This window comes from Melopsittacus undulatus, chromosome 2 (assembly GCF_012275295.1).
Source record: "Melopsittacus undulatus isolate bMelUnd1 chromosome 2, bMelUnd1.mat.Z, whole genome shotgun sequence".
NCBI classification, from domain to species: domain Eukaryota; kingdom Metazoa; phylum Chordata; class Aves; order Psittaciformes; family Psittaculidae; genus Melopsittacus; species Melopsittacus undulatus.
This window is the reverse complement of record NC_047528.1, coordinates 65449330-65474877: the sequence shown is the minus strand read 5'-3', so window position 1 is coordinate 65474877 and position 25548 is coordinate 65449330. Positions and strand designations below refer to the sequence as shown.

The 25548-nt window shown below is 36.9% G+C and overlaps 1 protein-coding gene across 1 annotated transcript; it reads right to left on the bottom strand.

Annotated features, from left to right (window-relative positions):
- On the bottom strand, window positions 1–25548 carry TSGA10 (testis specific 10). Its single transcript, XM_034074644.1, has 16 exons — window positions 25495–25548; window positions 24751–24960; window positions 24015–24080; window positions 22484–22684; window positions 21345–21518; window positions 21100–21177; window positions 18496–18647; window positions 17171–17286; window positions 11286–11440; window positions 10028–10083; window positions 9638–9806; window positions 7378–7488; window positions 6615–6800; window positions 4373–4575; window positions 3937–4045; window positions 1–123 (listed from the first exon to the last, which is right to left on the bottom strand). Exons 1-16 carry the CDS (start codon window positions 25546–25548, stop codon window positions 1–3), a joined length of 2163 nt encoding a protein of 720 aa, XP_033930535.1.

The window sequence follows — 25548 nt, the reverse complement described above, 5'->3', positions numbered from 1 at the left end:
TTACTCTTCCAGAGACCAGTCAGGCAATGGCGGATGGGAATGTTCAGGTGATGATGTTCTTAATGTAGAGCTTAACTGATATGAGATCATACAATTCCGACGTTGAAGCTCCTTTCCAATACGCTCCCTATATAAACATTATTTTACGGTGAGACTAAGCACTTTTCAAAAATCATTAAAATGATCTCAGAGTCATTAACGTGATTATTTTTATTATTTAAGATTTTCAGCTTTTTTATTTTATTTTAGAAGGAGTTGTGATGTTCATCATACACTTCTCTGGAAGACAGACTCTCTGTATTACTCAGACAGATTTTAATCTACATACTCACTGCCTCTGTTTCCCCTAAAAGAGAGAAGCTAGCCATGGTTGCTGCAGGTTAAACTCTTAAAAACTGTAAAAATCTCCAGGGAGAATTAGCCTAATTTTAGCATTATTCACTAGTCTGCAAAATAAGGACAATCACTAAAATCAGCAATGATATTAACAGTGTTGATTGCAGTATTCCTGCGCTGTTTGAGTTGGCAAGGCCAGTAGACTGGTTTCTACTTGAAGTGCCATGAAACTGGTGTGTATTTAAGAGATGCTGGACTTCCCAGTGGAAAAGTTTCAGAATGGTAGTCCAGTCATTTTGACTGCAAGGAGTGGGGTCTGGGTATTATATCAATCCATAATTCCTGCATCTGGGTATACAAGGAGGAAGTATATGGGATCTGATACTGCATTGGAAAACTGACTAATAGTCGCTATGCTTGGTCAACACAATCAGAACAGGGCAAAAAGTCAAACCTGCTGTCCCCATGTGAGTCTAAACTGCTTCTGCAGTCAGGAGGATGAGAGGAATGGGGAGGTGCTTTTCCTAACTGGTAAAGAAAAACTCAGACAGATGGATTAAACCTCCTGGTATAATTCTGCTGGTGTTCATTCAAGGCCTGACAGTGTTGCACTTCCACCTCCTAATCTGAAGTATTACTTCATTCTGCACCAAGGCAGTAAATTAACACAGATAGCTAAATCAGTGTTAGAACAAGGATATCATCTACCCACTTCTTTAACAAAAACAAAAAAAAAGTCAGTACTCACATCTGCTGCTTCCATTACATACTATCATGATAGTGACTTTAATGGTAGGTTTTTTATCCTCTCTGTCTAGTTTTCTGGTTTTCACTTGCCAATACCAGAAAAACAGATTGGCTTTAAGAAGCCACCTTGATGCTTTAATACCTTTCTTTGCGAGCATGAGAGATAGATACCTGCTCTGGTAAAAGCATGACTTTCTGAGGAAAAACAGAAAAGAAATAGAATCCTTGTAACCTTTTTACAAGACATTGAAGGGACACTGGTTTGATTTTATGAAAAAGGCAAAAAAAAAAAGAAAAAGCTCTAGCCTTTCAAAGACAGCTCAATCTAATTTCAGATTTTTATATGAGAACTTTTCAGTCTTTGCTATCTAAGATTTCTGCATACTGTTTTTGCAATTGACTTACAGACTGTGTAATGGAGCCTAGATTTGTTATTTCCAAAACAATTCAGGTAATTGTCCTGCGCCCGGGTCAAGGCAATCCCAGGCACAGCTACAGGTTGGGCAGAAAAGAGATTCAGAGCAGCCCTGCAGAGAAGGACTTGGGGGTGGTGGTTGATGAGAAACTTAACATGAGCCAGCTTCAGTGTGCGCTCACAGCCCAGAAAGCCAACTCTATTCTGGGCTGCATCAAAAGGAGCGTGACCAGCAGGTCAAAGGAGGTGATCCTGCCCCTCTACTCTGCTCTTGTGAGACTTCACTTGGAGTATTGTGTGCAGTTCTGGTGTCCTCAACATAAAAAGGACATGGTACTGTTAGAACAAGTCCAGAGGAGGGCCACGAGGATGATCAGGGGACTGGAGCACCTCCCATATGAAGACAGGCTGAGAAAGTTGGGGCTGTTCAGCCTGGAGAAGAGAAGGCTGCATGGAGACCTCATAGCAGCCTTACAGTATCTGAAGGGGCCTATAAGGATGCTGGGGAGGGACTATTCATTAGGGACTGTAGTGACAGGACAAAGGGTAATGGGTTCAAACTTAAACAGGGGAAGTTTAGATTGGATATAAGGAGGAAGCTCGTTACTGAAAGGGTGGTGAGGCACTGGAATGGGTTGCCCAGGGAAGTTGGGAATGCTCCATCCCCGGCGGTGTTCCAGGGCCAGGTCAGACATAGCCTTGGGTGACATGGTTTAGTGTGAGGTGTCCCTGCCCACAGCAGGGGGGTTGGAACTAGATGATCTTAAGGTCCTTTCCAACCCTAACTATTCTATGAATCTGTTCTACGATTCTAATTACATTTGCAATTCTCTTGAAGTAGAAGAGAAATTCTCTTCAAGAATGAAAACTGGCAATCTTTGCCTCAGCATAGATAGGCTCATTCTAATGTTTGGTTTATAACCAACTGTAAACTAAGTGTTGATATTATTGCAACTATAAGTAACCATTCAACTAGCAAATTATCCTTAACAAGGAGAAGAAATTATGTATGGAAGCTGATTCAGCTTTCTGCCAATAAACACTTGCAGAAGAAACACTTGCAGTCCCTACCAAGGAGCACCCATATGCCATGAGATGGATGCACTCATACAGAGGTTGTAGAGAAACAACAGCCTGAAAATTTCTTTTAAAAGAAAGGCACTCCTGTATTTGTATGCATTCTAGCTCACTCTATGAGCTGAGCAAAGACAAATGATAACAGCTTTTAAAATGATTTGTGCATCTAATCCAAAAGTTCTGCAGTTTTTGCCGTGACTTCAGGGTAAAGCAGAATCTAATTTGAAACTGAAACATACACTGAGACACTTAAGATATCCATCTTTAAAAGATCTAACCTCAGGTATGGAGATGTCCCCTCCAAAACCTTCATCCCTACTTATGAAAGAATGGAGTAATAACAAAGTAGTTTACTACAATTAAACAAGACACCTGATTCTCAGACCTGTGCTACAATCACATCAAACTGCTTCTTTTAGCCATCTCATTTATATACTCAAAATAATGCCAGGTACTGTAATATTTTATACTCAGTAAACCCATGAAATATAGAAGTACTACTGTTTCACAGATAAGAAAACTATTTAAGACACCAGGACTACATAGATAAACTCACTCATGAAGCAGGCAGCGACTATTCTCTGGCACTGTAGCCAAATCAAATGAAATAGCTTGTACGTATCCTCTTCCCATAAAAAACTACCCCACAAAACAACCAACCAACCAACCAAAACCCACAAAAAAACAACCAACCAACCAACCAAACAAAAACAAAACCCCAAACCAATCAAACAACCCCTCAACAACAGCAGCAAGAAAACCCAAACCAAAGAGCCCACATTACTTTGGCCATCCTGCCATTTGGGAACCATCCCAAACACTTTCTGTGCCTCAAGTAGTATGCGGTAAAATGCTGGCTCCTACTGGCCAAAATCATTCCAGTGTACTAACAATTAAACCATATGGATAAGTATACATTGTGCGTACCCCTCAAGTCAATGCTCTGACCTGGGTTAGTTCACTAGTACAGGTGTAGCCAAAAGCTGCCATTCATATTGTCAAACTAGTAGACAATAAATCACATTTATAGCCAACTAGTCACCTAGACTTCCACTACAGATCAAGACAGGCTTCAGTATCAGTGAGTGAAGACAGATGAGCATGTTCAGGAAAGCAATCCATCCCACCGTAAATCCATCAGTTCCAGAGGGCAGTTTATCTCAGTGTCTCATTCTGTTGGCTATAAAAGGAACCTAGACAGCTGAACAGTCTAAACTTAGCGACATGAATAGCCTCTGAAGACACAGGAGATGTACGGCACAGCAAAGATGAACTTTGCTGTTTATCCTACTGATTAGTCTTAGTACTGTATCGCATTTCACCCCAATTAGATGCAGGAAACACAATACAAAAACATACACTTGCCTTTCAGTGCGCTCAGTCCCCAGCTGTCTTTTGGTCATATCCAGCTCCAACTCTAGCTGAACTGCTCTATTTCTGAGCTGAGTAAAATCTCGACTCTGCGCAGCACTGTAAAGCCCATACACTTTAATTAGATAGTAACCATAATCCTCCAGGTATGTTAAGAAATATGATTAACCAAAATTAAAAGGGCAGCTGTACCATCCAAATAACATCAAGAATATTTTTTGAGTGAAATATAACACTACACAGAAAAGTCTGTTAGGGTATAGCTGAGGAATCAAAAGAAGGTTTTTGGTATTTTCTGCTTTTAAGGTAACCAACATACATTGGCCATTTGAAAATGCAGTTAGATATAAACCCGTATCTGTTTACCTATACAATTGGGAAGAATGAAAAAAGAACTCTGCAATATTCTCCTGGTCATTTACTCACAGTTTATCTTCTGCTGCAGAAAGCTGTTTCTTGAGCAACTGAATTGCAGAGTCTTTTTCTTGCTTTGCTATCTGTGACTGAAGTTCTTCCTCACGACTGGACACAAGCAAAGATTCCAGGTTTTTGATAGCTGCTCTTTCATTTCCCAGTTGTTTTCTCAGCAGCTCTATTTCAGAATAGGATGACTGACACTTGCTCTGCAGCTAAACAAAAATTTAAAAGTTTTAGATGTGTTAGTTAAGATCACTGCATATTAGAATAACCTTTAAAGAAAAAGAGGAAGTCTGGAATCAGTGACCAAAATTTGCCCTCACTCTAAGATGGATAATTAGTGTTATATTTGCCCTTAGTCAAAATCCTGTGTGAGATCTATAAATTCACACAATGCATATATCTGAATATAAATGCATTTGATGCTAATGACAAAATGGTATGAACTATATGGATCAATGGATTCTGTAGACAGAGTCATTAAAGAAGTTTTACATTTTTCTGAGCCAAAATGCAGGAAATGATACCTGGTATATGACAAACCAATATCTGCATGTTGTGTGTGAACCATTTGTGTGTTCAAACAAAGAAGATATGAGAGAACTCAGATCATAGGCCAAGGGGAGAGAATATTTTTCACTCTCCAAAGCAAAACTCGAACTTTTTGTGTACTAAGCTAAAAGGCTTCTTCAGTCAGAAAGATACAATTTTCTGTCAATCAAAAATCTAGTTCTTTTGCTGATAAAACAGTTTTGATATTCTGCTTTTGTATTTCAGAACAAAAGAATACTGAAATCTGTAGACAGCATAAGTTATAAGAAAATAAACAGTATTAGAAACAATGAAAGAACAGTATTATTCAGCATCAGGTTTAGTTTCCATTTCTTAATATACATATATACTTCAATCTAGTACTGCAGACTTCTGCATTGGAATACTGTGTAAAATAAAAGCCCTATCTGAAAGGCTATACATAGCTGATAAAACTTTGCTGATTGAAAGGTATGAAAAAAATAGCAGCTTTACCCATGGTGTTTGGAAAAGGCATAAAGGTTAAAAAAGAATGCTAGAAGTCTGTAAAGAACAAGAAACTCAGCTGGAACAGAGGATGGATGGGACAGTGATAGAATCATAGTGGAAATATCTAAGTAATCTGAGTATGTATGAACAATTTTTCAGAGTCTATCCAAGCTGAGTTTTTAAAAATTGCCTATCAGACACTAATTTTGTAGGTTTTGTAAAAAACAAAAGCTCAACAGAAATTGATTTTCAGGGAAAATTAAGGAAATTGATTAAAGAAATATTGATACTTCCTAAAATAGTCAAGTATTTTACAGTTCATGTCAAATTTCTTTGCTAATGAACTACTTCAGGTATTCTGCTTGCTTAGTGACTAAATGTAAACTCTGAGATATCTTTCAAGATGATCTAGATGATACTTGAGGTCCCTTCCAACCCAAACCATCTTATGATTCTATGATCCTATGAAATCTCTATTCATTTGAGGCTCACTGTACAAACTAGGACCATGTACCAGTTTCATTATACTTTTTAAATATCAGTCTGCCACAAAATCTTCCTGTGTTGTTTTGCTACTGTTATGCTTTTATTCACTTTCTGAACAGCAGCAGTTTAGTTCCTTTTGAGTATCGAATGTGCATGGCTAGCCCTCCTACCCTACATGGTATTTAGGAAGCAGAGATGATCTGCAACAAAAACTGTAACAGTTGAAAACCAGATGATATCTTATACGTTTGTAATGTATTTCTAAAGCCATGCTGTGCATTTCTCTCCAAGTTCTGCAGATCTTCAGGTGGGAAGAGGCTCTTTGGGACATCTAAAGCAGTGAAAAGAAGGTTGAAAACATAGAAGCAAGAAAAGCAGCGACAGAAATGTAATGGTGGTAAAGCACTAGGTATGTTTCAGGTATGCTGTGGAGTTGTGTGCAACATTATGCCTTCTGTCATTCCACACATGGGAGCATTTTATAATTTATAATGCATATTTATTTCCTCAAAATATGCAACTATTTTTTAAGATTTTTTTCCAAGTGTAACTAGTGGAGTCATGCCATTAAATAAACTCAAACAGTACAGCTTATTGTTGCAAATATCTCTAAATATGGGAAGTGGCATCATTAAACAGTTGCAGGCTTAAAATACTACCAGATCATTTCACTATGATCTATGAACTATGGAAAGAACAATTTCACTATGACCTATGAGCTATGGAAAGAACAATTTCAACTTACTTGCTCCATCGCTCTTTCAAGGGAATCCACTTTCTCTTTCAACTTGCAGTTCTCAGACTCTGCACTGATCAGTACCAGTCTAACAGAGCTACAATCTGCTTCTGCTTGATGGCATTTTGCTTCCCAACTTTGTCCTTGTTCGCGGGCTTTGTGGTAATTCTCCAAAAGCTCACAGTTCTCTCTCTCCTAACACATAAAGCTTGTTTGCTTAATAATTTACAGTAAGCTTCACAAAATAGGGGTATGTATAGATCTACAGGTATGACATGATATTGAATGTTCTCTTTCCACTGAAAACTCTGTCATTTAGCCAAAACATTAAGCGACTTCTCAGGAACCAGTGTTTTGTTCAAGATGGCCACGTTTTAATGCTCAAAAGACATCTGTTAAAAATGGCTAGATTAACATTACAAATATGATGTATACAAATATATTGCAGAAATATCTTTTTAAATTAATCCCATATGGTAATAAAGACAAAAGAGTTCCAAGTCTCTGCATTATTCACTACCTGCATTTTTAACTTTAATAAACACACACATGCATATATATGTGTGTGTGTATGTATATAAAACCACAATTAAATATACTGCATTACTTGTATGCTGCGAAAACAGCTAAGAAAATGTATTTAATAAATCCATATTAGTAGAATGCAAATAAGTTTTGGCTAGGAAGCAAATTCTTCCACAGAGATATTGTTACATTTTTATTTTTAGTTAAAACAACAGCTTTTATTAACAGGTTTAATCCATATACTCACTTTAGACTTCAGAACATCCTTCAGCCTGACAGTATCTGTGTTTAAATCCTGCACTTTCAACTTCATATCATCAAGCTCATTTTGGTACTTTGCTAGTTTTTTATACAGTACCTATGAAGAAAGATTTGATTCATAATGTATAATGTTTGTACCTTTAAAAAAAGAAAAGCATTAGTGCATATGTAATGCCTAGGGCTTTATTAACTCATTATTTAAAGGCTACATAAAAACTAAACCATGTATATTTCTATAAACAAAATTTGCATTTGTCAAAAATATTTTGTTTCTTTGACTTACAAATAATGCTAAATCTTTTTAAGAAGAAGAAAACTGCCAATAAATGAATGTAGCAGTCAAGAAGGAAAATATCGATGGTTTATGTAGAAGCTAGATGGTCATAACAAAAGAGCTTGTCCCATTTAAGGAGCAGGGCTCAAGACTCAGCTCCCTCTCTTTACATGTTACTGTCTCTCAAAAGCCCACATCTGAAAAAGCAGAAGACAGCTAAAAAAAAAAAAGAATTACCTAATTAAGTGGTTATCTCCTAATTGGGAGAAATAAAGGCACAAGTATGAGGAAAAGGGACAGAATTTCTCACAACTATTGCTTGAGAACAAGAACAGAAAGAGGAAAAAACTGCAGAAAGGCTGTCTGAAACTGCTCTGTTCAGAAACTTTTTCTTCCTTACAAAATTACTAGCACACTCAACTGCATTAACTGGGAGAAGGTGTGGAGGGGTTGTGTGTGGAGAAGGCTATGAAGAAACCCCTATTCCTGCTGCAAAAAAAAGCTGTCAGTTTTTGAGAAAGGTACTCTGGAAGTCTCTGAACTTTTCCAGTAAGCCCAAGTGAAGAAACAAGAATGCTGCTTTAAATACTTCAAGTGTCACCTAAATTAATGGAAGCACCTAGAGGAACAAATACATACTATAGAGACAAGCCTATTAAGAAGTAATTGATCCCGTGAGGCTAAGACTTTTTTGTTTCTAACTGCTTCTAAAAGCATCCAGGCATTACAAAGAAAACCATAAAGCTTTCAAAACTAGGTAAAAGCAACAGGAGGCTGTGTTTTGTAGCAGCTGACCTCATCAGTATCAACTGTGATTCTGAGAGAAGGTAAAGAATAGTGATTCGCTGGAGTACCTTTGGTGGTGAAAGCTACTATGAACCTTGACTTCTCTAGGATACTCAAAGAGGCACCAAAGAGAAATGATTACTATGTTTGAAAGAGTAGTTATTTATAATGAGAGTTGTCTCACCTAATATTTGCAGTGCAGAATTAGGCACCTGATCCATGTTAGCTATGTTTCCTCTTTAATGAAGGGAGACAGGTAAAATGAATCACTTTAAAAACTGATGTGATGGGGTGAATCTCCTTCTGAAGGACTTTTCTTCACTTAAAGGGGAGCCTTAATAACTTAAAACTTTTATATACCTAACATCAGGTGAAATTAATTTGCTCCTTCAAAACTGGTTGGTGCTTCTAAAGGAACAGAAAACCATAATGTATTTTCCCAGACATCCTAAGCAGTAGAATAAGAGCAGAGAAGAAAGACCAAGTATCAGAAAGCCTAAATGAAGGCGAGAAGTTGAAGAAAAAAAAGAAAAAACGGAACATTACACAGGGATGAACTTTCTGCAAGTATTTAAGCTAAAATTCTAGCTGACTGGAAAACACAGTTATGCAGAAGCATTGTGTGTGCATAAAGTGACAATTCAGTTTAAGTATTTTAACTACTTTCATTAGGAACTACACTCAGGTAAGTACCACAGTAGATAATGTAATATAACCAAATATTTCCAGCATCTTTTATCCAAAAGCCACTTTAAAGAAACATAAATACAATATTATTGCCAAAGCTCTGAATCTTATTAGAATGTATACTGTGTTCAATTATTAGCAAGTCAAATTCAAAAGCTTTTAAATACTCTAGGACACAGTACAGTATAAGAAATAGTTGTTGCCTTCTTTATAGTACTTTCCCTTATAAGCAATAGTTATAACTGCCACATTGGTTTTACCTGAAGATCAAAAAAAGCATTAATTAGCTGTTCCTCAGATAAACATCCAAACCATCACATAAGAATAGCTGGTCCTCACTATACAAGTGAGCTGAGCAATAAGGGGAAAATCAGAGTTTGACAAATGAGCTTAAAAACTAGTTTGCAGATTTACTTCTGATGAGGGGCCAGCAATTCTATGTAGGACTTTAAAAATGCACCATTTTCTTTTTAGTCAAGGGTTCTCAGTACAAATATACCTGATTTTCTTGCTTAACACTAGAAAGATGCTCTTGTAACCTGTCATTCTCCTGAGCTAATGATTCTCTGTTCTTGTTAGCCTGTGCAAGTTCTTTGGTGGTTTCTTGTAGCTGTTGATCCAAAGTTGTGATATCTTTCTCACAGACACAAAGTGCTTCAGAAGATTTTCTATACAGCAAATAAAAAAATCCTTCAGGTATGACAATAGTGCCCAACCTAATACAGATGATAGCTCTACCATTGGTTAAGTTTGCAAATCATGAAACAAAGCTGTAACATTTTAATTTTTAATAAGTAAAAAATATTTATACATTAGTACATCCAATGATTCAGTTTTTGAGTTAATGAGTTATGAAAAATTTGATAATGGTCTTACAGTTCATCCTTACTTTATGGAACGCTCCAAATCAGAAATCAGAATCTTGAAATCTGCAATTATTTTATCCTTGAAAAGAAATACAAAATTAAAATAAACATCTTGCCACTCCTCAGTATAAAATGGAAAAAAATATAAAATAATATTATTTCTATTTCCTTTTGTTCAGCTAGCTGATTAATTTAACTAGTGCAAAATGGACTGTGGTTTTCTAAGTTTCATCATGTATTTTTTTTTTAGAGCTGAAAATTCCAATAATCTAGTTTGGCAAATAAAGGAACAAATATTATCGTTTGCAGAGTATAATGGTCTTAATTACCTTTTTTAATCCTTTGTGATTGTAAAGGTAGCACTTGGCTCACACTCCCAGAACTAAATAATGTCTTCTGCTTATTAGATGTGTTATCACAACTTTTCTACAATGAATAAACTACCAAACTCTGGTAGTTTGCAAATGCTAAAACAAGAATTCCATCACAAACTTTATTACTTACTCCCTTGTCTTTGGGTAGAGATATTAAAAGAGACATAGATAGGCTAAGGAAATGTCTTCCAGTGAAGACACAGAGGAGGTGAGATAGCCATCTCTTCTCTAAAATGGACACCATTTCACAATTTACAGCTCTAAAAATACAAAGTCAGTGCTTATGGAAATATGATTTTAGCCTGTCCTGCCATATGTTTTCTTAAAGATTTTGTTAAAAATCAACGCAAATTCTTGAGTTAACAATCAAAACAGTTAACAATTACCTTCTTTATTTTATCCTAAGTCAATATCCAGGTGACTTTAGCTGAAGTGAAAAATAATGTTTCAGAACAAAGAATTTAGCAGCTTCATTACATAGTTTGAAATCACACTGTGCAATATACCTTGAGATGAAAGGAATGTAATTCAGGTGCTTCTTCAATGACAACAAAGGCAATATTATCTAGCACCCTACATATTTAACATCAGTGGACCCCAAAGAAGAATTTAGGCTAAATTTTATTATAAAATATTTATTGGCTAATTTACTCTTCTCCACTTCAGAAAAAAGTACTTGAAGTCTCTTCTCTTGATAAGTATAAACCATACAAAACACCAAATATGAGATGACCAACACTGCTCAAACCTACTGCTGTTGAAGTCAATGTAAGTTTTATTGCTGTCTTGAAACTGGAGCAGAACTAGGTCATCACTGAGCACTGTTGTACATGACAATATAAGTGTGATGACTCAACAGATCCTTTACCCATTTACTTTTCGTGACTGTTTACATGTTAGAACATACTTTAGTTGCCAGGCTTTCCTCAAAAGTAGCCATCTTTTTTCTTCCTTCTTCCACACAGCCTTGTATAGATGCCTTCTCTTTATTGAGCTGCACAACTGTTCTTTTCAAAGCACTGATCTCCTCTTGTTGTACAAGACTTTGTCTTGAAAAGTTATCTGGAAACAATCAGAAAGGACTCATTTATATTAATTCAACCCATTTGAAATAAAAATTCTTTTGGTACACCTCCAAAGTATAAAAGAACATGGCAATACCTTGCCTTCAAGAAAACACTGAAGCATGTACCTTTTAAAAATACACAAATAATCCAACTGATAATAAATTACTTGTCTGAAAAAAAAAATCTATCAAAACAAAAAATTTTTAGATAATTAAAAATAACTTTCTTAGGTATTATAACAATAAAGGCTTAAACAGAATTACTATAAGACAGAAGCAATATGCAGACCATGGCATATAGATTGATGAAGTAAGAGAGACTGATATCCCGATAGTAGCTGTTTTTTTCTTAAATAACATTCTTATTCAAACAAACTTCATGTAAAAGTGACAGCAATGTAATTGTAAGTTTAAACACCACTTAAAATTGCAAAGGTAATAATGAAAAAAGCAATCTACTCATTACAAAATCAAATTCCAAAAGATGTCTCTCCCTGTCTTCATTCAGCTAATAAGGTGTTACATACTACATTTACCTTTAAATGGTTAGAGAATCAATCCTTATTTGATCTACATGCATTGCATTCTCAGAGGAGGACTACAGAAACCCTTCTTACCATGAACCTTACATCTCATAAAGATCATGCAGGCTGCAAATTACTTTTTAAATATCAGTGTAATTGGGCTCACTGAATGATATTTGTTAATCACTTCCAGGAGATAAAACATCGGAAGTAAGATGATCTGTAGCTCAGTCTTCCAGGTACATCATAGCATACATTCACATTCTGTTTTTTCCACAGTTTTTTTTTTTTTTGTTTCAAAACACAAGATGAAAGGCTCTCAAATTTCCATCTCATATTTTCGGATGTATGGCTCTGGAACCTGCTAAGAAGGCAGTGTTCAAATCTGGCTCTAAAGAAAATTCTGATGGAGAAGCTAATCCTGGAAAACACTTCCAGGCACATTAAAGACAGGAAAATCAGTAGTGGTCAGCATGGCTTCATCCTGGGGAGGAGACCAATTGACAAACTTCTGTGATGAAATGACTGGCCTGGTAGATGAAGGAGGGCAGTAGATGTTATCTACCTTGACTTCAGTAGGACCTCTGACACCCCATAAGAAACTCAGAGATGAGCTGTTGACATATGGGCTGGATAAGGACACACTGAGATGGATTCAAAACTATCTGAACAGCCAAGCCCAGAGGTCGTTTATCAGTGGCACAAACTCTAGCTGGCAGGTGGTCACTAGTGGTATACCCCAGGGGTTAATGCTGGGTCCAGTCCTGTTTTACATCTTCATTGATGATCTCGATGATGTATCATCTGGAATTTTGCTGATGACACAAAATTGTTATGAGTGGCTGATACACCGAAGGGTCATACTGCCATCCAGAGGGACCTTGACATGCTGGAGAAACAGGCTGACAGGAATCTCAAAGTTCAAAAAGGGAAGTGAAAGTCCTGCACCTGGGGAGGAAACAGCCCCAGGCACCAATACACACTGGGGGCCACCCAGCTGGACAGCAGCTTGGCCGGAAAGCTGGGAGTCCTGGTGAACACCAAATTGAATATGAGCCACCAATGTGCCCTGAGTGCAAATAAGATGAATAGTATCCTGGGCTGCATTAGGGAAAGTATTACCAGTTGGTCAAGGCAGTACCTGTACTCAGCTCTGATGAGACACATCTGGAGTGATGGTTCCATTTCTGGTCTCCCCAGTATGGCAGAAACATGGACATACTGGCAACAGTCCAGCAAAGGACCATAAAGATGAATGAGGGACTGGAGCATCTTGCTTATGAGGAAAACCTGAGACAGCTGGAAGTGGTTAGCCTGACTGAGGAGGGAGGTCTTATACATAAATACCTGAAGGGAGAATGCAAACAGCGCAGGCTCTTTTCAGCTCAGTGACAGTATAAGAAGCAATGAGCACAAACTGGAACACAGGAGGTTCCCTCAGAATATTAGGAAACACTTTATTTTTATCTCTGAGGTTGAATGACCACTGGAACAGGTTGCCCAGGGAGGTTATGGAGTCGCCCCTCAAAAGTCATCTGGATATGAGCAACTGGCTGTAGGTGGCCCTGCTTGTGAAGGGAGGTTAGACAAGGTGACCTTCAGAAGTGCCTTCCCAACCTCAACCATTCTGTGATTCTAAGCAAGGGTATTGTCATGGTTTAAGCCCAGCCAGCAACCCAGAACCATGTAGCCGCTCGCTCATACCCCCCCTTCATTCTCCGGCTCCCAGAGGGATGGGGAGGAGAATCGAAAAAATGTAACTCCCACAGGTTGAGATAAGAACAGTTCAGTAACTAAGGTATAATGCAAAACCACTGCTGCTACCACCAATAATAATAATAAGGGAAATAACAAGGGAAGAGAATACAACTTCTTCACCACCCGCTAACCATTACCCAGCCCGAACAAGCACTGATCTAGCCCTTCCAGGTAACTGCCCCTAGTTTATATACTGTGACGAGGTGGCTGAGTGGTGAAGGCGATGGACTGTTAATCCATTGTGTTCTGCCTGCACGGGTTCATATCCCATCCTGGTCGCCAAACAAGCTCAAAGTCCAGTTGTAGGAGAACGTAGGGTAGTCAAGCTTCCAGGACTAAAGACACATCCAAGTGAGGTGCTGCACGTGGCAGTCTGCTGTTCTTTACTGGGCATGACATGCTGGGGTATGGAATACCTCTTTGGCTAGTTTGGGTCAGGTGTCCTGTCTCTGCTCACCCTGGCTTCCCCTCCTCCCTGGCAGAGCATGAGACTCAGAAAGTCCTTGGTCAGAGTAAACATTACTGAGCAACAACTAAAACCATCGGTGTTATCAGCATTGTTCCCAGGCTGAAAGTCAAAACCACAGCACTGCACCAGCTGCTAAGGAGAAAAATGACTGCTACTGCTGAACCCAGGACAGGTGTGTTATCACCAATTTATAGAAGAGCAATGCAGGCACTAAGATCAATTGAAAGCGTTATCTGATTATTTTGGATGCCCAAACTGTGAACAACATTTTCAGGATAGAAAGTATTACATTTCAAAAAAATACAACTATGGACTGCTGTCACAGCTGTGAGTGCTCAACATTCCTGAAAATGAATAATCAAAGTATCAAATCAAGCACTCTGAAAATAGGTCATATACATAGTTAGTGAGCAATTCTGAAAAGCTGAATGTGCATAACCCCAAAATTCTAATGTGCAGACAGCAATATCATTAAATACTGCACAGTACTATTTAACAGTTTAAACAGTATGTGCTTTCTCTTTCTGCAATTACCTGTTTTATTCACTGTATTCTCAGCTAAGGAGAAGATCTGACAGACAAGCTTGCTTCACTAGACAACACTGATTTACTCCCTACAAAATTCTGCAAAAGTTCGTGCAAAGGCTCCTATAGAAAAATACCACATGATAGTGTAATTAAAAACAGTACCATAAGTTAAAAATAAACAACCAACCACCCAAATTCGGATTTATTTATTAAACAGTACAGACAACCGTAACACTCAGATTCCAAACTTCTTTGTGTTTGACTCTGAAATAAATTACTTGTGTGAAAAACAAAAAACATAATTTGGATTCCTATTATGTGTCACAGAGAAGACAAGCATGGGGGGAACTATACTGCTGTACACATTAATCTGCTGACAAAAGAAGGTAACACAAGACTTGGAAATTGCTAGTTCCATTCCAGACTCCAAAATGGGAGAATGTTCTCTAGTGGACGCACAAAATTTCCTTCCATCTTAGAACCATCTTTTCCAATTCTACCTATCCAAGAAGATACTATTAGCTGCTCATGCTTCATCTTCATTTTGGACAGTCCTACGTCTTAAGGTTTCTCATCCTAAACTCCTTCCCTACTAATACAAGCCTCCTAAAACGATATTTTCCATCTCAATCTCCTTTCACTGCCAATCTTTCTCCTGCTTTCAGCATTACTGTTCAAGTTCCAAATATTCTGTATTGTTCAAGTCCCACATATTCTGTGTGTATTCTGCCCACAAGTTCTAATCACAGTTTGTGTCCATAGCTCCAAGTCCTACCCAAAATCTGTGAATTAGTCATCCAACTGCAAGGATCTTTCCAGTTTTCCTACACACTTCATACTAGCTCTCCTCACTGGATGTCTCTGATCCTTCTTCACTCCTTCACCTCACTTCATTAATTTGCAGTCTCTGACTTCCCACATTGCCCCAGGTTTCTCTGGTGCCACATCTATATCCTGTATTTCAATTCACTAACTTCCAGTCTCACTGTTTCATACTTATAGTCTCTTCTGGCAACCAACCCTCCTCGTTGTAAATTCTTGTCCAGCAGTGTCCTGGGTTCAGTCCCGCACAAGCTAATATCCCTATTCTTCACTTGTATCCTGGCTCTTTAACTTTACTTCACCTACCTATTTCACTAGGATTATGCTGCCCTATCCAAATTTTATTCTCCGTATCCTCTCCTTACTTATACTGCAGTTGAAACCTCCTGGCTTTCTTCTCTCAGTACATTCTCTCCCCATACCTACACTGTAGTTCCTCTCCTTCAGCATCTTCCACTGTTATCCCTGTAGTCACAGGATAACAGCACAATACAGTCTCCATTAATTTCAAGATTCTTTGCCTGGACTTGCCTCACAGTAAAGAAAAATGCTCATGAATCTAGATTAGAACATGCTTCAGTCAGATTATGTGAGAACTCAGGTGATGAAATCTAAAAAGTCTCTATTCAGCTTTAACGAACTGATGTTTTAATTATTTTTTTTTTAGGCTTAAAATACACACAAACTCAGATGCGTTTTCTGGGAATGACCAAATGCATGCAACAAGACATAGACTGACATGCTTATCAAACACTCAGTCCCTATGTTACTGTACCACTATCGGGATAGAAGTATAGGACTTTTAAAACAAAATATTTTAATGTGGACAAAGCATTCTTGCCTCTAGCCTTCTCAGGAGTGGCTTAAACACCCTAACCAAAACACTAAAAAAAAACACAAATAAGTTCACTTTGAATGGAATGTTCATCCCAAACAAAATATCTAAATTCAAATAACCTGAGTTTTAAATTTGTAATTAACAAAACCCAAGATATTTAATAGCATCAGTCAGCTCTAACATTAGCTATTATTAGCTATAGCTTAGCTTTGCTTTCCCTTCACAAATTCAGCACTGCATTTGAGAAAAGATTATGTCAACTACATGTATAGAAAATACTAAAACACTTCTAACACAATACTGTTGTTATTTCAGAAGTGAGAACATAATCCCTGGTACTACAGGAACAATAATTCATGTATCCACCTCCTTTACTCCCATAATATAAAAAACATGCAACATACAATATCAGATATATACTAAAAAGGATGTTTTCTTGATTCCATTATCATTATCTTACGGTGCTGACAGGTGCTTCCACCTCCTTAGTGGATCATAAATCAAAACGATATGCCCATATACCAACATGCATTGTTCAGCTGACAAAATGTATTGTCACTGAAGCTTACTTGCAAGAGCTTGGTTACGTACTTTTAAAATGCAAAATCCTTCCAATAATAAAAGAAAACTAATGTTTTGCACTTGGAATGTTAAAACTGGCAAAAATCTATTTATTTGCATTCAACATTTTTTCTTTCAACCCACAAGAAAAAAAAGAGCAGCAATTTAACAACTAGCATATTGAATGTTAGTTGAATTAATTATAAAAATTGTATCTGTCACTCACCAATTTTTTCATCCAGAAGTGTAATTTTCTCTTGAGCAACTTGCAGTTCATATTTTTTCTTAACAAGGTTTTGCTGAGCCTCTGAAAGACTCTGTTCTGTCTTTTCATTTAATAAACTGGAAAAGCAGAAGCATTAAACAGGAGAATTCAGACATTTACATATTAAGATCTTTTTCCATTTTGAAATGTCAATAAACTTGTAAAGGTTAAGAAAAAGGAAGATTCTTCTGTATATTTTAGAGTACTTGGGATATTTTATTAATGTTAACCTTAATTTATGCATATTACAATCTGAGTACTCTTATAAAGAATCACAGAAAAGTAAGAAGTATTTTTTACAAGTGTGAGAACTTCTCAAAAATTATGAAAATAAAAATCCTCACTTGGGACACACATTGGAATGTCTGTCCTATTTCGAGTTATACCCAAGTCATCTGTTTAAATCATGTAGCAATATTAACGATTCTAGCACCCAGCATTACCACCAATTAAAATCCAACAAAAAAAAAAATCCTACAATACCCAACTGGTGTTGCCTACACCAGTCACTTGTAAGGACACATAGGTTTAAGAGAGTGTTTGCCTAACTAAATTATATTTAAGAACATACAAGAGGAAAAAGTCACAGTATCTTCTCTTGTAGTCTGTTCACTCTGTGGCATAGTTAAGTCTGTGATCTAGTCCCTCATATCTCTCTGCACAAACTTCACGTGTGATTGATCTTTCCTTACAGTCAGTAAATTATCCTTTTTTACCTTGCACTTGTTCAAGATCTGACTGTGATTTATCACTGACTTGTGCTTTAATCCCTAACAGCTTCAACTGAGTCTAGTCCCAGCTACATGCTTCTGAACATGGTTAGTAACTCTAGTTGAGCAGCAAGCTATAAACTTTATACAAGGGTTTCCCTGTCATGAAAAAGCTCCAAGACTAAGAAAAGGATGTCTGAAACTAACTATACATGACACTCATTATTGTATGTGTTTGCTTTCATAAAAAATAATAAAAAATTAGAGAAAAAAATAATACTTAATTTACCAAAACCCATCAAATTCTGCAGCTTCTAATAGAAAGCTCCTAACTCTTAGAGTGAATTTTACGTTTTCTCTGAAGATGGTTTTCAGCGTATCATAATATCAACAACTTGAGAACATTTACATATAAATAAGCAACTAGGAAACCAATTTAATTCCATAAAGAAGGATGGCTCATAAGAACAACTATCATAAATTCTTTTGCATTTGAGCTATACAACAGTTATGAAAACAAATGAACATAGGCTGACGTTACTCAACAAACTAATGCAATTAAATACATTGACTTACTTAAGTGAAACATATTCAGCTTCCCGTTGGCTCAGCTCAGCTTCAGAGTCCAGTGCTTTTCTTGCCAATCTTTTGATCTCAGTTTCCAGAGAATCGATGGTGTCTTTCATTAGCGTCACTTTGGACACCTGTTCTAACCGTTCACTCTCTAACTATAAATGTAATTAAACGGTAAAAGATGAAAAAGGTGATTTATGCAGAAATTCTCCCATTGATTCAAATTCTACTGTTTTTAGCACAAATCTTTTACTGAAGAACAAATGTCCAAGTATTTCATTTACTCGGGGCTGACTCCAAGTCTACTGAAGGTAGTTGGCAAAGAGATGAAATATGATTTTCACTTACTTTGAAGGACAATCAATTTCTGGTCTTTCAGATCTCTGGGAAGATTTTAATTCATTAATGTAAATTTTTTGTTGGTAATAGTGCCCAAGGGCAAAAATATTTGGTATTGTTCAATACTGAAAGTTTTCAGCACAAAATAACTTACAGAGATCATTACTATGTGTATGAAGGGAGAAATCCCAGTTTGGGATGACTTTAGGCCTCTACTAAGTTATAGATAGAGATATGAATAGAGAAATCACTGTAAAACATTTGCAGAAAGCACTATATCACCAAGTTACTACCATGAAGCTTTTAGGTCTGTATCTCAAAGAAAGAACAGGTTCAAAAACTCTCACACAGACTCCAGCAAAGCTACTTTCAAATCTACACTTTAAAGAAGGACGTGTTTATTAAAATGCTCACACTTAACACCACTCAAAGAACTGTCCTCTCTAAATTATTTGAAACAGCTCTTTAAAGGTAAGAAACTCTCACCTCATCCCTCTCCTCATTTACTGATTGTTTCAGTACTAATTTCTGTATTACTATATTCAGAAGTCAGACTTCTAAAGAGCAAGTGAGTAAGCTTCTGGTACACAGTAACTTTTTCAATACTAGTGCCATAAATTTCATATTGATGTATCACCCTCAAAGGGCACCAAAAGAACTGAAGAAATAAGACAACATACCTAAACCAGGACTATTACCAATTTTCACTACATATCGTATTTCAATCATGTGATTGAAGCTAATTTGCTACTTTGAGAACCCAGAGCTATTTAAACCTACAGTGCCTTCTTCATCGCTGATGCACTCAGTTTAATATTATAATCCATGGAACTATACTTAATAGCTTTGTAGGATTTAAAAGGCTGAAGAGGAGAATTAACCAGAATTTATAACCACAAGATCTAGAAGAAAGATACACAAGAGAAAACAATGTTAACCTATTAAAAAAACAAGTTCTATCAAGACTGTAAATGTATTTAAGATTTATATTAACTAATGTTTTAATTTTCTGGTTTGGCACCGTACATTAGCAAACAATTGCATACACAAATAATTTAAGCCATATTAAATAGGACTTGCCAGAACAGTACAATTATATTTGGTTTTGGAGCATCAGGCTTTACAGGATGCAATCATAGATAATACACACTGGAACAGACTCCAAGAGGTCCCTAGTCTAAATTCCTGCTCAAAGCAGGGCCAGCTCTGAGGTCAGGTTGATTCAGGGCTTTGTCCAGTCCAGTCCTGAACATCTTCAAGGCTGGGAACTGCTTGACTGTCCTCATGAGCAAAAGGTATTTCCTTATCCAGCCTGAACCCTTGTTGTTTCAACTGATTACCGTTGTTGCTCTTATCCTTTCACCATGCACTGGTGTGAAAAGCCCACTTCTGACTTCTCAATTATTACTGGCAGGTAAGATTTAGATCCTTAAGCCACCTCTACTCCTGGAAACTCCTCTCATATGGAAAGTGTCCCAGTTGCAACTACTGTGGGAGCCCTCCATTAAACTCACTCCATTTTGGCACTGTGTTTCTTGTACCATGGTGACAAAATAAGATGTGGTATATTCCAGATGTGGTCTAATGAGTGCTCAGTAAATGAGGACAATCATTTCCTTCAAGCTACTGGGTGCATCCTGTTCACACAGCCTAGCACACTCTTGGCTATCTTTGCCACCACAGCATACTGATGGCTCATATAGAGCTTGCTTTTCAGCAGAGCTGCTCCCACACGCATTGGTCCCCAATCTGTACTGCTGCCAGTGGCTCTTCCCAAATTCAGAAGCTGGCATTCATCATTGTTGGACTTCAGAAGTTCCTGTTTTCCATTTTTCCTACCTGTCTTGGTCCCTGTGAATGACTGCCCTGCTCTAGAGTGTATCAACAGTTTTCTCTAACTTGGTGTTATCTGCAAACCTTATGAGCATGCATTCTGTTGCCTCCTTCAAGTCGCTGATAATGATGTTTAACAGGACAGGCCTCAGAATCCCTGTGGTGCTCCATGTTAACAGTCTCCAGGCCAAATTAACTTCTACCTCATAAAACTGATCATCCAATCAAGTTTTTTCCCCACCCATCCAGACCTTAACATCCTAACCTGGATACAAGAACACTGTAGGTAACAGTGTCAACAGTCTTGATGAAGAACATCCACTGCTCTCAGCCTATTGTTTCCTGATAGAATACAGTCAGGCTGGTCCTGCAGGATTTACCATGATTATCATCTGTATTACATTTACAGTTCCATAAATAATTATTTTCTCTTACATTTTGAATAGTAGCTTCTAGCTCTTCAATTCTCTGTTCCAAATGAGCCTTTTCATTAAACATAGTCTCTTGGGAAATCTGTATCAAATAACAACAAAACCACATACAGAACAAGTCTGAACTCACCACAGACATGTAACACAATTAACTCTCAGGACTAGAAGTCTTTAGCCACTTTAATTACACTACTAAGTAGTTTTCATTACAGGTTAAAATAACCAGGGTTGGGGAGGCTGGAATCAAACCTTTAACTGCTCCCTGAGGCTATCACGTTCTGTAGTCATCCTTCGAAAATCTGACAGTACTGCAGCCCTTTCCATCTCCACTTGTCTTAACATAGCTTGAGCTGTTGCAGTAGCTTTAGGACTCCCTGGGCACTTGATAACTTCCTGACGAAGTCGGGAAATCTCTTGCTGTGCCTGTTTTTAAAAACAGCAACATAAGAGAAATACAGACTAGATAAGGTAATATATTACTGTGGCATAGGGGTGGTAATGCAGAGCATCAGAGAAACTGTACAATATCAAAGTAATGATTTGTGTGTATATTTTTTTATTTAGAAAAGCATCATTAACTCATGACAGCACTTACAAACTTGCATTTATCTGACACATACCAATCACAGAATTTCCATAGCTTTTTTCTGTTTTTTAAACAAATGCTTTGCTCTTTTTTTAATGTGAAAAAAGAGGATTTTTTTTTCTTGCACGTGACCTTGAGTTATTTTAATTAATCATACAAATGTAAATTAAATTACCCGTTCATAAAGATTGACCATTTTGTCCCTCTCAGCTGTTAAAACATTGAGGTTACCCTGAATTTCTGCTATATGGCGCTCATATTTTTTCTGTGTTGACTTAAGTTCTTCACGTTCTCTCAGTATTTTCAAGACATCTGGAGCAAAGGCCACTCCCTTAAAGAATATGATGATATAAGGTTAAAGTAGAGAAACAAAACTCGATATGATTACTTATTAAATCTGGTTTGGAAACTTCTATGAAAGTTTTAATAAGACTCCAACCTAGTACCTTCTAGATAGTCAAGACTGTACATATATGTTTCTTAGTATTAGAGACCAGATATACATACCATCTTCTAAAATCCACATTTAGTTTGAGCAGCAGCTGTCTATCACTAATGGTACTGACAATCATGTTAACAATTACTTAAATTGTGAGCACTTGTGAGGAACCACTTAAAGTGATACACATGCATGCAGTATGAGGAAGTTCCCATTATTGGCCCATTCCCATCTTAAGCATCCTTTCCTTTATTATCAATTAGTTTTTCTTCCTGCTAATTATAGCTTTAGTATTTTAGCACAAGATAAACCAACATTCTAAAAATGCATTCCTCCCTTTTCAAAGTGTTTTCCCAAGCTCACCTGGACGGATGAATTTTTTTTTAGTATGCCGCCACAAGTATTGGTTCGCTTAGGACTTGAAAATGTGTTCCTAAATATCTTCAGCAAATTCTCAGTCTCATTTTTATAGTAGTCTCTGTCTTCTTCCAATGTCTTAATAAAGGCATCAAGCTTTGAAGGTGACCTCCCTTGCTTCATTTCAGCTTCTGTTTGTAAAATAACCTGCAAGTGCAAAAATGAGAGAATTCGTTCACTGAAATAGAGCTTTGGTAATGGATAAACAATGTAAAATGGATAAACACACTGTTTAAAATAAAGATGAAGCAGATATCTAATTAAAATAATTATCCATTTAATACTTCAAAGTAACTTCTGAATGTCTGTATTTTCTCTTTTTTGTTATATTGCAAAATATATCTGAATATCCTTTTAGAATGGAGCTAACAGGACAGAAAAGAACACAAAAGCTAAATGTTAATTAACTTGGAAAATATCTGTTGAAAAATAAGGCAATTAAGATTTGCATTGGAATGAATGAATTTTTAAATATGAAAGACATTAGGCTGCTATGTTTGCTTAAGATCCATGAAAGGTAAATTTCTGAAATGGAAATAAAGTAATGTGCAAATAAGTATAGCTGAAATACAGGAAGTCATGTAGGGGCCTTAAACAAATTTTGAGGATGAATTGCAACTCTCATGTTCAAGACTGCACACCCTTCTCCGTTACAATCTATCGGTTGGAAGTACCTGACTCATGGGAGTTTAAGCACCTAGAGAGTACTAAACTCTGCAAATGTATTACTTTTGTTAAGACGCATGCAGAAGTATGCCTTTAAATCCCTGAAAAGTTAGAAATTAATCACCTAAACCTCTCAGTCTAGCTGTCACATCCCAAATTTTCTGGCTGAAGGACTGAAATCTTTCCAGGGTAATAGAGCAGTAAGCTCTACAGCATCAGAGTGGGTTTTTTTTTCCATAGGGTATTCTTTGCAGGATTGTGGCATATGCCACATTAAATTACCTTAAGAAATTATTATCTTGAACACATAAAAAAATCCCCATCAATTTATACTGGAAGCAAGTGAATGAGTCCATTTAATAAATCCAAATGTTAATTTAAGTTAGATTTACCACTGTAAATGGCAAATATTTTTACAATTATGACATTGTATACATCTCAAAATATTCCAGTAGCACTGTTACACCTTAAGGAAGACAGAATATTAAGATGCAAAAAATAAAGAAAAAAAAAGATACTTCTTTCTGTTTTGCGAGTGATTTACAAGGTATTCAAAACAGTTGTATGCAATTTTGTGAAAAAAAATTATGAAAAAATCTCAAAAGCAGAATCATTAGCGGCTAGTTGCAAACCAGAAAGATTCCCATCCAGCTTGAGACAGTGAATTACAAATTATAAAAGATATATTTATCCATTCTATAACTTGTAAATCATCAGTGGAAACAAACTGAAATTCACTCGTACAAGTATTAATTTCATGTGGAAGTGATCTGATTTCATAGTTACATATATAGATACATGCTTAACTCACAGATTTTAGTGTTTTCACTGAGTGTTCCAGCTTCTTGATCGTCTTCTGCTGGTTCCGAATTTGAATCTACCATAAAAAAAAATCAAGAGCAAGAGACACACTAATTTTGTATAATCGTTAGTGCAAATCCAGCATTTTACTTCAATTGTTCTAGTTCAAAAGAGCATTTTGTACGTGTTTTCTAGTTTGACTAGGCTGAAAACATACTGTTTAGTAAAAATAAACTTAATCTAGAAGGCAAGCAGTTAAAAGTTGCAGTTCAGGATGAGAAGAAACAGTAACAGTTGAATTACTCTCAGAGAGTGAATGGAAAAAGAAGCATGGGATGCTTATTCCCAGGACTGTCTTGCAGAGAAACTGCCAAAATCAGGGGCAGTGTATGGGCTAAAGAAATAAGGATGTAGTTACACTAATGGCAAACAAAGAATATGCTTTCTCCTATCTGACCACTACTGCATCACATAATTACATGTGCATAGAATGTCATTTTCCATTTTCCTGTGCAATCAAAAACACTTTTCACTGAAATTACATTCTTTCCAACTGCACGATTTTAATCATTGAACTTAAAAAATACCAAAAATGCCAGAACCCACCCACTCTTCCTTCATTCCAGCAAATATATTCCAACACAGAGGTGAAAGCTAGAAATTCAGCCCAAAAGGTAACCAAAACAGAACAGTGCCCTGTAATATTAGCAACAAACGTTAAAATATTAATTCTAACAAGTAGCCACCTTTGCTGCCTTTAGCTCCTTATCATCAGTATTCAATAGCAATTCTTTTTCCAGCTGCTCAGACAGTTCACCAATTACAGCCAGTTCTTCACACAGGTGATCATTTTTACAGGTGAATCTATCCACTTGACTTCCCACTGCTTGCTTCTTATCAAGAAGTTGTAGGACATGTTGCCTTAGCTCAGAGTTTATCTTCTTCAGACCTTCAATCTATGAGGACAGGGAGGAAGAAAGAATTCTAATTAATCTTCAAGGATTTGCAAGGACTATTTCATACATAATTTTCCTATTAACAAAAAAAAAATCAGTATATACTATTCACAAATGAAGAATATGCACACTATTAGCACCATTTTGAACAGAGTAATTTGGAAGGGTTATGGACAATGCAGAATCTGATCCTTAATGCTTATGCTAAAATTATTTCAAGCTGGGCTACCACTGCAGTTATTGTCCCACAGCACCGTGAGAGGAAACGTCTCTCCAGGTCAGGTCTAAAGTTTCCAACAGCTACTCAGTATGGTTCTGTTAAGTCTCAGGAATGCCCTTCAATCCTCCTATTTGAGTTGTGCTGGTATGCTTCCCACAAGCTTCAGAAATATAGCAGATCAATTATTAATGCAAATTCATCGATTAATCAAGATAAGATTAGTCATTTCCCTGAAACAGTGTTGTTTTTTAGGAAACTATTATATGGCCTTTTGGAAGGAACCAGAAGTTGCCAACTATTTTGGAACTACCAACTTGCTTTAACACCTCAGTCTGCAGGAGTGTTACTGCCTCCTGCAGCCTTTCCAT

Excerpts from the sequence above, each read along its gene's own strand:
- TSGA10 (XM_034074644.1), bottom strand. The coding sequence starts at position 25,548 with ATGGAAAGGCTGCAGGAGGCAGTAACACTCCTGCAGACTGAGGTGTTA. Across the intron at positions 24,081-24,750 it reads AGGAGCTAAAGGCAGCAAAG|ATTCAAATTCGGAACCAGCA; the intron begins GTGGCTACTTGT and ends TTTTTATGGTAG. Across the intron at positions 4,046-4,372 it reads TCTGCAGCAGAAGATAAACT|TGCTGCGCAGAGTCGAGATT; the intron begins GTGAGTAAATGA and ends TGGGCTTTACAG.